The sequence below is a fragment of the Achroia grisella genome, unplaced genomic scaffold (genome assembly GCF_030625045.1).
Source record: "Achroia grisella isolate CSIRO2021 unplaced genomic scaffold, CSIRO_AGI_Agris_v1 utg1847, whole genome shotgun sequence".
NCBI lineage: Eukaryota > Metazoa > Arthropoda > Insecta > Lepidoptera > Pyralidae > Achroia > Achroia grisella.
In genome coordinates this window covers 2,619,518-2,632,213 of record NW_026712687.1, presented here as the reverse complement: position 1 = coordinate 2,632,213, position 12,696 = coordinate 2,619,518, and the positions used below count along the sequence as shown (strand labels likewise).

The following is a 12,696-nucleotide window of genomic DNA, read 5'->3' as shown; positions in this document are numbered from 1 at the left end:
ATATTTTTTTAAATGTATGAGATGTATGAAAGAAATGTATGTACCTACATAAAAAGTTCATTTTTGAAATGTATGAAATGTATGAAAGAAATGTATGTACCTACATTAAAAGATAATTTTTGACATGTATGAAATGTATGAAAGAAATGTATGTACCTACATTAAAAGATAATTTTTGACATGTATGAAATGTATGTACCTACATTAAAATATAATTTTTGAAATGTATGAAATGTATGAAAGAAATGTATGTATGTACCTACATTAGAAGATAATTTTTGACATGTATGAAATGTATGTACCTACATTAAAATACAATTTTTAAATGTATGAGATGTATGAAAGAAATGTATGTACCTACATAAAAAGTTCATTTTTGAAATGTATGAAATGTATGAAAGAAATGTATGTACCTACATTAAAAGATAATTTTTGACATGTATGAAATGTATGAAAGAAATGTGTGTACCTACATTAAAAGATAATTTTTGACATGTATGAAATGTATGTACCTACATTAAAATATAATTTTTGAAATGTATGCACCGTACAATAACAATACACGTTAAACATCATACCACAGAGTCATACGCAAGTTAAAAACAAACTGCTATGATATATTAATGAAAAAGGAAAATCAACTTTATGGTATTCGAGTTAGGGTCGATTTCTCTCTTTTTTTTATTACTATTACTATTTTAATCTTACCAGTTGCCAGTATTTGAAGACAGCTACGATTCGTACTCGATATTTTAAATTATTATGTAATCGATTATTCAGTACAAATGTAAATAACCAACGACACTAATAATGTACTACTATATTCCGTTCTTTGAAACGGAACACTGATATAATACAAAATAATGAAAATTTACTGTTCACAACGACTCATTAAAAGCATCATCGAATAATGCGCTGTAATAAAATCCTGTTATCGATTATTCAAAAAAATCGATAATACATGTATTTATTTTTAATATGACAACACTTCATAATTATTATTGGAATAATGGATAACACTACATAAGTATTATTGGAAATAGTATTACTTGCTTGTTCGGCTATTTTTAATTTACTTAAAATTTTTTTATATGTTTAATTTACAATAATAATATATTAAGTGCTTATTATTGGAAAATATAAAAAAGACATTTAATTAGGCCGATACAAATGACGACAATGCCATCTATGAAAGCATTTTGAAAACATTGAGCCCCATATTAGCACTGATTAAAGTGTAATTAAGTACTGGAAAATAACAAAATGAGTAAATATATGAAAATTACTTTTCTAAACGCATTATTTCATTTTAACATGTATATATAACTTTTTAAAAATTGATTAAACATTTTTGAAAACACAGTTTTGTTTTTTAAAACGTTTGCAAAACTATGAAGAATTCCATCGATACCAATCACGCCATCTATATGCAACTTTTAGCAATAATAATGGCTACTTCCTCATTGAGTGCCACTGGTATAACGTAGAGTCAAAGTAAATAGGTGTTAGGCATGACCACACAATTAACTTAGTATTGTAATACTTATACTGTTTTAAATATAAAAATTTAATCAAAATACTGTAATCAAATGTCAGTTTTAAGTCTAAAACTATAAATATGCATTGTACCTAAATTTTTGATGAATTGTCATGATGGATTATTAGTATTATATTTTTTATTAGTATTTTTATAATTATCACACGTGAAACTTTTAATATTATATCAGTCCACAAAGGCAGACATTGTTATAACTCCAAAGAAAGGGCAAAAGAATGAGGTTGTAGCAACTGTTCTATTCGTTGCACTTTGACGAAGAGTTTTTTCATCCTCTTTATTTATTTTCTTTTTTCTTTTAGGTTTTTTCCTGATTATTGTATTTTTTGTAGTTATCGCTTCACTGATAATTTTATTTGCATTTGTAACTTTTCCACCAATTTTGTATTTTTTCAAATTTTCTGTGATATCTATCTTTCTGGAAGTTTTCTGGTTATTATTAAGTATAGTCCAATAGTGTCTGAAACCACTTTTGTCAATGAATACTCTTTTTAATGGAAAATCCTCATTGTCTCTTCTCATCATGAAATCCTTAAAATAATCGGTTACAACGTGGAAGGTCGGTTTTAAAATATTATATTTATCTCCATTGTGTATGATTTCACCCACATTTTGTAAATCTACATGTTCTGCAAATTGTGTAGAAATATATTTTATCTGAAAAAAAAAATAGGAAACTTACCTGAATTTTATCAATTCAAATGAAATCTATGAAATTATATGATATTCGTTTATATATTAATAACCAAAGACAACACAAACATCTATCCTAACTTGTACTATAGTCACTAAACAATGCATAGAAATATTTAAAAATATATTTCGTAAATATACACCCAGATATTATTATAGAAATCGCCAAGACCAAAACAAACAATCATACTCATTAATATAAATGTTTGTATTTTGCAAGGACTAGAATCCGCAACTATCAGTAGTAAGGCGGTATGTTAATCCGTTAGGTCACCGAGACCATCATTAGGTACATATAATGTTACAGGTTTTGTAAATATTTAGGTATATCAAGGAATAGAACCCCCGACCATCGGGAGTAACGCTGTGATATATCGATGTATATCAAGTGTTTACACTTGATATATCATTACAATTTTAAATTAATACTAAATGTATTACTTACCTGAATAATAATAAAAATATGAAATAACGTAGATGAGTCAACCATATTTAAAAATCAATAACAATAAAGAAAATATTGAAGTCCAGTCATACATAAGTACAACAATGATTGAAAAGTACGATGCATTTAATTAAAATTGACGTAAGAGAAATAATCATAATAGTAATCAAAAACAATTTTGTTATTGACTTCAAGTATTTGGTACCTATATATATTTAAGACTGCATGTTAAACCCAAAATAGATACTTTCGAGATGTGTCGGAACAACTAGGTATCAGAACCCGTCTCTCTACTGTATGCTTCCAGCGTCTCCTAACTTTGCTCGGCCACGTGATCAGTCGGGAACCATATAATTTGGAAAAATGTATAATATTAAGTCAAGTGGATGGAAGGGCCAGAGGTAGGGCACCTGCACTATGAACCGATTCCGTTCGAGATGCCGTCAAGAGAAATATATACAATCGGCGATCCATTTGGCATTGTTTGGAAGAAGCATTCCAGGTGGTCACGACCCTTCAGGAATTGACAAGGAAGTAGATATTTCAGACTAAGTACAATCATATAATGTAATACCTACTTTGTTAGATACTAACATATAATACTATATGTATTATATGTGATTTATACAGTATACTACGCGACTTTCTGCTTTTTTTACATAAAATATCGCCTATCCGTCCACATGATATAATGTATTTTTACGTTTTTACTCATAATTATTTCAATCGAAGTAATCGAATTGATGTAACTGGACTGTGTACTATAAGTATTTCAAGTAATCTATTATTAGATTACAATGTCTTTTAAATCCTTCACTTGAGTAATGATTTACTCCATACTGAAGGTAAGTGGTAAGCGTCGCCTCTATATATACCTAAATAGCATGGACATTAAGCTATATTATGACAGACATGGCACATGAGTTGCCATTCCTGGGGACTAAAATTTGCCACCATCTCTAATTTCACTGTCTTATCTAAAATTGCAGCCGAAATACATTTAATAAAACAAGCTGCTCGGGATTTTCACTTAATGTTAGATATAGACACCTACATTTATAAATACAAACCGAAAACAATATGTCTTTTAAAAAAAAATCTTTTAAGTTTCTTGCTAGTTCTTCTTAATTGAATCTGCATACTGTACAATAAAAATACAAAAAAAATTACGTTCATGATATGAATAAATGGTTTTTAATTTGATTTGTGTTATTCATGCAGAAGACTTCGTACTAAAGCCTACCTCTGTACTAATATTGTACTCATAAGCTATTTGTTTGGAGATCTTTGGGGGAGGCCTATGTCCAGCAGTGGACGTCTTCCGGGCTGCGATGATGATGATGATGATGAAGCTATTTGTTAGAATTATTCTGACCATTTTGTAGTCGACCTTCTTCGAAGAGATTTCGAATACATGTGGATTATAGAAAAAAAAGAAAAACATAATAGGTTTTACTTACTTAAATATATTTTGCAACGTATTTACTAAAGCGTAAAACAAGACAGCCTCCCAGAACATTCCGACAACATATTTTAAGCGAAATATCAAATTATACATATTAACATTCGAGGATTCAAAATTAATATAAATTGGATGATCAACTAATGAAATTAGGTACGAATTTTTGTTGAAAATAAAATTTGTACAATATTTCAATGTACGAACAAAATATTGGATCAATACCAAATATTAATTTCAATTTAAAATAAGAAAATAAATGTTTTATTAACAAATATACAAAAATTTATATTATAAAACAAATTTAAAATAATTTTCAACGCATCATTTGGATGTTAATTTAATATAAATACATCTCATAGGTACACATATATCAGAAGTTACATATTCATTCTAAAATTTTAAAACATATATTTTAAAATATAGATTTTTTTAATGAAATGCAATTAAATGTATTTAATTTGTTATAAATTTTAAAAAATAGTACATATTTAATTTAGGACATATGTATTTATGTCTATAATTTGTATAATGCACATATTACAAAATACATATATAATATAATAATAGATTTGGCGAATTTAATAATGGCAACGTAGAATAGATTTTTTTTAAATACTACAATATAAATTTATAAATTTTACTAATATTAGTAACTTCTGATATCGCTCCTATTACGTATCCCACAGTATACATATTTCTTCCGATCAACCCGAAAAACAATAATAGACTAACATTAGTAAAAGTGCATGAAAGTGCATATGCTGGTGTTTTAACCGCAATATATTGTCCATTGATATGATTCTCCATGAATCAGATTCATTGACCCAAACAGCGGCTCTCTCAAACATAAGGCGACTGATTCACATCAGATCATAGTACCTCACTCTTTGAAGTGATTCAAAAAATTGTATAACAAAATAGACACGTGACTTAACTGTGGTAATTAAATTTACCAATTATATTACAAGTGGTATAAAATCATGAAAATTATTAAAAATAATTTGAATACATTAATAGGTGTAATAAATACCAGATTGATTTTTATTAAAAACAATATTATGGTTAAATTTCTTAATTTAACATATTTAGCGTTTAAATATTGATTTATTAAAAAATATATTCACGGAAACACAAAAGTAACTAAGCAAAAGAATTGTGTTACTAATGATTATATTATATAAATTGTGTTCATTAATAGTGAAATAATATATGTATTATTCATAATTTCATTAATAATGTATTATAATGAACATGTATTTTAAGTTATTGAAATTGACAACATAAGCACATGTTTTTTAATGAAACATTTTCGTTAAATATTTTTAGTGTTAAATAGGTATTATTTTATCAGGTGCATGAAATTCCATTATTCCATTCATATCGCATTTGCAATAAATAATTTAAGCGTTAAATTAAAGAATTTACTAATATTTATTATACGTATTTAAATAAAAGAAAATATAGAAGTTTAATTTTTACTTTTTTATTATTAGAAAGTATTTTAAATCACAACTCATTGTAACAAGATCACCTCGTAATATAAATTAGTGGAAATAGCCGATAAATTTCCTATGAAATAACTTGAAGTATTTTTATACTCGTGGTATAAATATATTTTTTTATTGTGTGAATGAATTGTTTAATGTAATGCCAATGAAAAGTTTTATATTTTATTAATAGAATATTTTAAAGTAAATTGAGAATTTATTGTGTTTATTGCTATTTTAATAAGATCTAATAAAACAGTAACAACAGCCTGTTACCGGAGTAATAATAAAACAAAATCAATATTGACATGATTAGTATGAATTAAAATAAAATATACCTAATCGGTTTAGACTATACTGTAGTTAATAATATTTGTTAAAAATTCGTACATTCAAAACAGTGTAATTAAGAAGTCAGGAAAATACTTTTATATATATAAGAAAAATTAAGGCACCTGTGCGATTATGCTAGGATGGTAATATACAATCCGTTAGTCGTCAGATTGCATTGAATGCGATTATTGCGATTGGCAGATTTGGTTGTTATGCCACGCATTCATTGAAGATGTGTGAGAACGGCCAACTGTATATCAACAGCCTTAGAAATATTAAAACTTTTCACTGACAATCTTTTAAGAATAAAAAAGTAAAATTCAATAAATTAAATTAACATGTTAATATGTTTATTATTGGATCATATTTTTACAACTGGTTATATAATAGGTATTATTGTAAAGACTAGTACACACTTATTGATAATATTAAGTTAAATTATTTTCATCACAAAAATAAAGGCATTCAGGAACATTGTAACTTAAACATTTATCCACTGATAATATAGTCGATAAGTGTATACAGCCTAAAGATTACAAGCTACTAACTTGAAGACTTGAGTCATAAAAGTGCAACATTTGTATCTATATAGGTCTGCATTTTTATGACAAAAGTCCTATTGACTAGTAATCTGGTGGATATGTAATTACTCGTAATTATCTAAACTTCAGTGGGTAAAATCTACATACTATTTTATTACAAATGTTATATTAAAAATTACAATTATTACAATTTACGGATTATCGATTTCTAAACGAATTGTTAGTAAAACAAGATTATTAAGACTAGATGAACTATTATCTAAGAAATCAGTCAGATATTTGTTAAGCATGTTAAAATATATGTATATATTATAAGCGAAGAGTGAACTTAACATTATTGTTCTTTCAGTAATCATTTACTTTAGAAAAATATGATGTCAAAAGATTTATCGTGTAGATTGTAAGCTCGTCCAATAAAAGGAAAAATCATGATGGCATAAATCTAGTTTCATCTAATATAAAACTAATTAATTTGCCTACATTGCTGTATTAATTCGCTCAGGACTTAAAATTGATTATGTCACTTATGTTACACAGTGAATACAACACGAAAAATGTCTAAAAAACTATACATTCATTATTTATTCCAATTTGAACTGGATTAATCACTAATTAGTAGTATTACACACCGTTGTATAACTAATTAACTATGTCTTTTGTTCTATCCGTTCGTAAACAGTAACAATCATTAGTCCTGAGCAACTTCATACTGAACGCGTAAGACGTTAACACGGTAAAAACTAAATAATAAAAATAGTAAACACGTTTTAATTAAATGGAAATTAATTTTAATATTTACAATAACATTATTAAACAGCTAAATATGTATTAAATATTGCAAAGAGTCATAAGTCGAAGTGTCAAAACTTTTATCTTTACATACACATAAATATGAAAAAATATATTCTATGTGAATCACTATTTAAGTAGTACATATTGAGAGCAATTTTATTATGAAAATATAAGTAATATTTATTTTACATGTAAATATTTACATCGAACCTCGTATATCTTGTTATGAGTACAGACAAATACTGATAGAAAATTAATTGAGAAAACACTGGAATTAATATTTACTACTCGTTACTAATGCTTAGACGAAGGCCACACGCGCTAATTAAAAGTGGACGTAGCAATTATTTATTAATAAAAAAAATGTTCATTTTAAAAATTACATACTTAAATATTTATACCAGGCGAGATTATTTTTTAATTTTACTTTTGTATTTTTACAAGTCGCATGTGTGCTCCGCCGTTAAGTGGAAGCGAAATTATAATAAAATTGTACCTTAACAACTAATCTTTGAATTGTATTTATTATAAATCTATAATACTATCACACTTTTTAGAACTGCATTTCTCCAATCATAGCTGTATAAAGTCACGTATACCTTTGTAATAATTGCTTTTTTTGTGTACAATTTTATTACGATGGCACTATAAATTCGTCCATAGGTTCAGAATAGTCTTGTAATGTCTCCACATTAGCATGCCTCATCTTTACATAGTATAAATTGAAGTCGCTTCTGGTGTTTGTTCGCTTAGATCTTTTAAAACTACGCAACGGATGTTAATGCAGTCATTAGCAATAGATAGCGTGATTAAAAAGGAAGATTTGAATGTATAATACATGTACACCCGTCCGAATGTGTCGAAGGAAGTAACATTCCTTATGTTCAACAAAATTGGAATCTTTGTTACATATAAATGTTAAATTATTTAAGGTTATCGTTACCCGTTCAACGTACAACAGCGAGTCATTATTCCAACATAATTTTCTTTCTGATATCGTGTATCGCTCCCTTAAATTGTGAACCAAATGTACTTCAAATGGATTCAGTTTTGGTATTAATCGACTATTCATTTCTAAATACAAACACTAAGATTTGGCATCCCAGTGATTTATTACAAATGTATACGTACTTTAAAATATCGACTTGAAGCGGATAGACATTGGACTTTCTAATGGACCTCTAATAGACCTTTTGGACTTCATTTATAAAAAAAAGACTGTCATATTAAAAACATTTATATTATTTAAATTCATATCCTCATTTATAAATTTCATTGCAAAAGATCGAGAACAGATTATCTCTTGAAATTATATTTTTTTATATGAAAATAATATAGTAATAATTACGCGATTTTAAATCTTGGCAATTTTCAAATTTGGAAGTCAAAAATCTAAAATATTACATTACTTTTTATAAAACACATTATAATATTTACATTTCTTTTAAAAAATTATTTAAAAAACACACCAACAATTTCAATAATGTGAAAACTATCTTTAGTGTATTTTAAGATTTAACTAGAATTTTAGTTTTTACATTTCTTTTATTTACTATCCAAAATATGACAAAATGACTCGTTAATTTTTTGAATTATTTAGTTTATGGAGATGATTGAAGAATTATTTTAATTCAAAATAAAAAAAATACACAATACCAACGCTATTTTATTCATATTTGAATGTAATAAGTAGCAGAAGATTTTAGTTCATTATTTGGTTTATTCGGTAATAATTAATTATTGAAGAATTTATTAAATTCTTATATTTAAATAAAAGTTGTTGAAAGAAATTATTCATGTACACATTAAATTAAATATTCAGCTATATTGAGGCACCGTAATGGAACTTTTAACAGATTATCCAGCGAACGTCATAAGCATTTGTCATAACAATGAAGACGCCAAAATCAGACTTATCATTACACTCATAAGGTACAAATTGTTTTGACTTAGTAATTTCATTAACATGAGCAATATATTTGAAAATGCATGATCAGGAAAAGCCTATTCCAAACAATGTTGGTATTGAAATACAGTATAATTCTGAATTTCAAGGAACAGGTAAATGAGTTTTCATTCAAATTTGTTGATTTCCTGATCAGGCATAGAAAATATAACCATTCCCTTATTACGTCAGTAAAATGAGTGACTTCGATTGATGATTTATAAATTAATTGATTAATTAATTCATTCTAAAACGTTACGATGAACTTCTTATTCATTTATTATCATAAATGAAGAAAGAACGTAATGATAGAAAATAATACAGTTGTGTAAATATAGTACTTGTTTGATTGCTATTAGACCCACACTTTTCTCTATAGAACAAACTAAAAATATTAGCATGAGCTTATAATAATTTTCCATTGAATACGTAAGAACAAATTTCTTCATTTTATATTTAACTGAAATTTCTTCAATTTATATTCTTAAGAATATAAATTGAAGAAATTTCAATTTTTTATAGTTTCCATAAATAAGCAGTTTTAATGTGGGTACGAAATAATCTCTGTATGGTTTCCTACTAAGTGTTGGGCGGAGCCCTTTATGTGCTCATGTATTTTTCTACAAGGAACAATGGGCTATAACTATGGCGAAAAAAGCAGCGAAGTATGAGTATAGTTGCAAGTGTGTAAGTTTTAAAAATAAAATAATACAATTCTTTAGGAGGAAAGGAGATTGCTAATTATAGGAACTAATGAGCATTTTGCTAATAATGTACCATGTCAGGTTAGACTCCTCATGAATTTACCACGACGGGCTAACCAACTAACTCCATGCATATTGTATTATCATCTACTGGTACCCACCTGCGTATACCGTTAACCATTCAATCATGATAGATACAAATAAAACTTTTTCTGAATGAACGTGCATGTTTTTTATTCTTATGTAAGTTAGCATTTTTACTCCCACTTTTACAACGTCAGTAATAAGAAGTTTTAATTATAAAATTATGTGGAGTTTCATTATTAAATAATCATAAATAGCACCCTATCTGGTTGACATAAAGTTGTCAATTCCTTCAAAATCGAGTCACTCACCTCACCGAACGTTCTGTACAATATACCTCAACACTTGTTAGTTACTTTCGAACCAAACTCATGTAGTATATCGCAAGCCATCTCCAAATCGTTTCGTGTGATGCCCAATGCTCTTACAACTATGTCTTTGGGGTACCCTTCACCTACTAAACGTGCAATGTAGTCCAAATTAATGTTTTCATACGACACGTTGTCACCGTATTTTCTGCCGTGTTTATCGTGCGTAAGGGGGTTGATTTTTTTTGCTGAAATTAGAAATAACTTATTAGCAAAAGCGAATTAGTTCTCTATTTTAACCTAGAGGATAAAACGGGAGTTTTTATGTGAGAATTAATATTTAGTTTTAACCGGATATATGTTTCGAAGCTGTTTACTTACGCTAATAACCAGGATCCTAGTACTACCCGATTACTTAAAAGAAATTTTTTTTAGATAAACCTTGTGATCAACAAGCAAATACAACTATAATTATATGATTAAAATAAAGTACTATGTACAAAATATCCATTGGCGAATATCTAATTCAAAATCAGTGAGGTCAAATAACGGGATAAAGGCAAGATATAATAATGATTATATAAAACTACTTACGTCCTAAAGGCAATTCATTCTTCTCCGCCACAACGTTCTCATACGGAGGATCTTTCATATCTTCCGATGGAAACTTGGGCATTGTCGTTGACTTGGTGGGCTGATGGTCCACACTGCCACTCGTCGTCGATGGCAGCGACCTTTGCCGTGGCGGCGCTCTATTTTCTACCTTATCCCTATCGAAACTAGATCTATCTATCCTATCTGGCTTATCAGGCGGCCTATCAGGTGGATGACGAAATTCTATATGCCTACTTTCGTTTGGCAAAGGTACATGTCTATCTCTTTCTTGCACATGTCGTTCGGGGACATGTATTTGTCTATCTGTCCTATTTTCTGGGGGATGCACTAATCTGTCAGGTACTTGCCGATCTCTAATTTCTTGATGACGTATATCCGGCATTTGTCTATCTACTAAACGGTTTTCTTGTAATCTCTCTTGTTTCTCTACCGAGTTGGGTGGACATCTATCAGGAACCCTGTTTTCTGAATTCAATCTATTTTCTAACAATGACGGAGCTTGTCTTTCTGGTAATCTGTTATCTGGTTGATTAGGTATATGTCTGTCTACGGTGGGTGGGTGCTTTTCAGTAGAATTAACAGTGTTTCTTTCTTGTTTTTCTGGAGGATTCGGCGCCTGTCTATCTGATTGTCGACATTCAGGCACCGGTCTTTCAGTGGGATGTCTTTCTAACCTACTTTCTGAATTGGTTCTACTTTCTACATGTGGTGTACGTCGCTCTCGGTTTTCTATCACAGGTATTTGAGTACGGGGTTCGTGTTGTTGTTGGATTTGTTTATCGGATCTAGAGTCTGTTCTTGGGTCTGATAGTCTGTCATCTATTTGGCGTTCGAGGGGAGGCGCCGGTAATGGCCGGCTATTCGATTGTGGCGTACACGCGCGACGAGGCTTCTCGAACGCTCTCGGATCGGGTGGCACCTGGAATGAATAAATTATAATTATGAAACAATTATTTCAAATCAATGTATAGTAATAGTCAATTTACAATTGCAATATTTATTTTTAGGACTAGTCTCATGGAACATTTCCATGAGACTAGTCCTAAAAATAAAATAAATAAAGGTAATAAAATCCGGTATATAATAGGTATTTGTGCTTCATTTAAATGATATAGCGTGAATTTTAGTAGAAAATATTAAATAAATATAGGCCGTTATAGGCCGGCGGTATTATTGGCACGGTGGGCAAAAACAGCATTATGGAATCTAAAGAAAATTAAATTATATTATAGAAGCACTTTTATGATAATTATCCAGAGTAACAAAGACAAGTAAAATAAACAAATCACAAGGTTGACAAGGTAGTAAGTGGGTAGAATAGCCGTCCACATTGGATTGGGGAGGTCTACATTTAAACTTAACTTCTCTTAAAGTTAGTAGTCTATTGTTACCTCATGTCTAGTGTCAATGATCCCCGTGATTGTTTCAGTGGAGCCTGTGATGATAGACGTCAGACGATGTCGCGAGTCCGGCTCTGGTTCTAATGAAGACCGCCTTCTCGGTTCTGTAAAATATATTTATCAATATCAAAAAAAAGGATCAGTTTGGTTTGTTATCAGTATTTTCCATGAGGGTGTTTGTACTTTCAAATGTAATTGTTAATCTTTGTATCACATAAAGATAAAACAATGTTACCAAATAATATATTCTGTGAATTTATTAATACGCTCATTTCTTTAACAGGAGAGGAGTTTCTATAAAATAGCTCATGCTCTTGTATAAACGAGCCAT

General features: G+C 28.9%; 2 protein-coding genes across 2 annotated transcripts in view; both read right to left on the bottom strand.

Moving 5' to 3' along the window:
- Positions 1-1,723: 1,723 nt before the first annotated feature.
- LOC131841605 (uncharacterized) lies at positions 1,724-2,738 on the bottom strand. Its single transcript, XM_059189926.1, has 2 exons — positions 2,694-2,738; positions 1,724-2,212 (listed from the first exon to the last, which is right to left on the bottom strand). The coding sequence occupies exons 1-2, from the start codon at positions 2,736-2,738 to the stop codon at positions 1,724-1,726; spliced, it is 534 nt and encodes a 177-aa protein (XP_059045909.1).
- A 7,408-nt stretch (positions 2,739-10,146) lies between these two features.
- Positions 10,147-12,696, bottom strand: part of LOC131841561 (E3 ubiquitin-protein ligase CBL) — a 97,179-nt gene continuing 94,629 nt past the window's right edge. The window contains exons 11-13 of the mRNA XM_059189880.1: positions 12,357-12,469; positions 10,945-11,884; positions 10,147-10,598 (exon numbers count right to left, since the gene is read on the bottom strand). Of these exons, the coding sequence (XP_059045863.1) occupies positions 10,381-10,598; positions 10,945-11,884; positions 12,357-12,469 (1,271 nt within the window). The 3' untranslated portion in view covers positions 10,147-10,380. The remainder of the gene's footprint in view (positions 10,599-10,944; positions 11,885-12,356; positions 12,470-12,696) is intronic.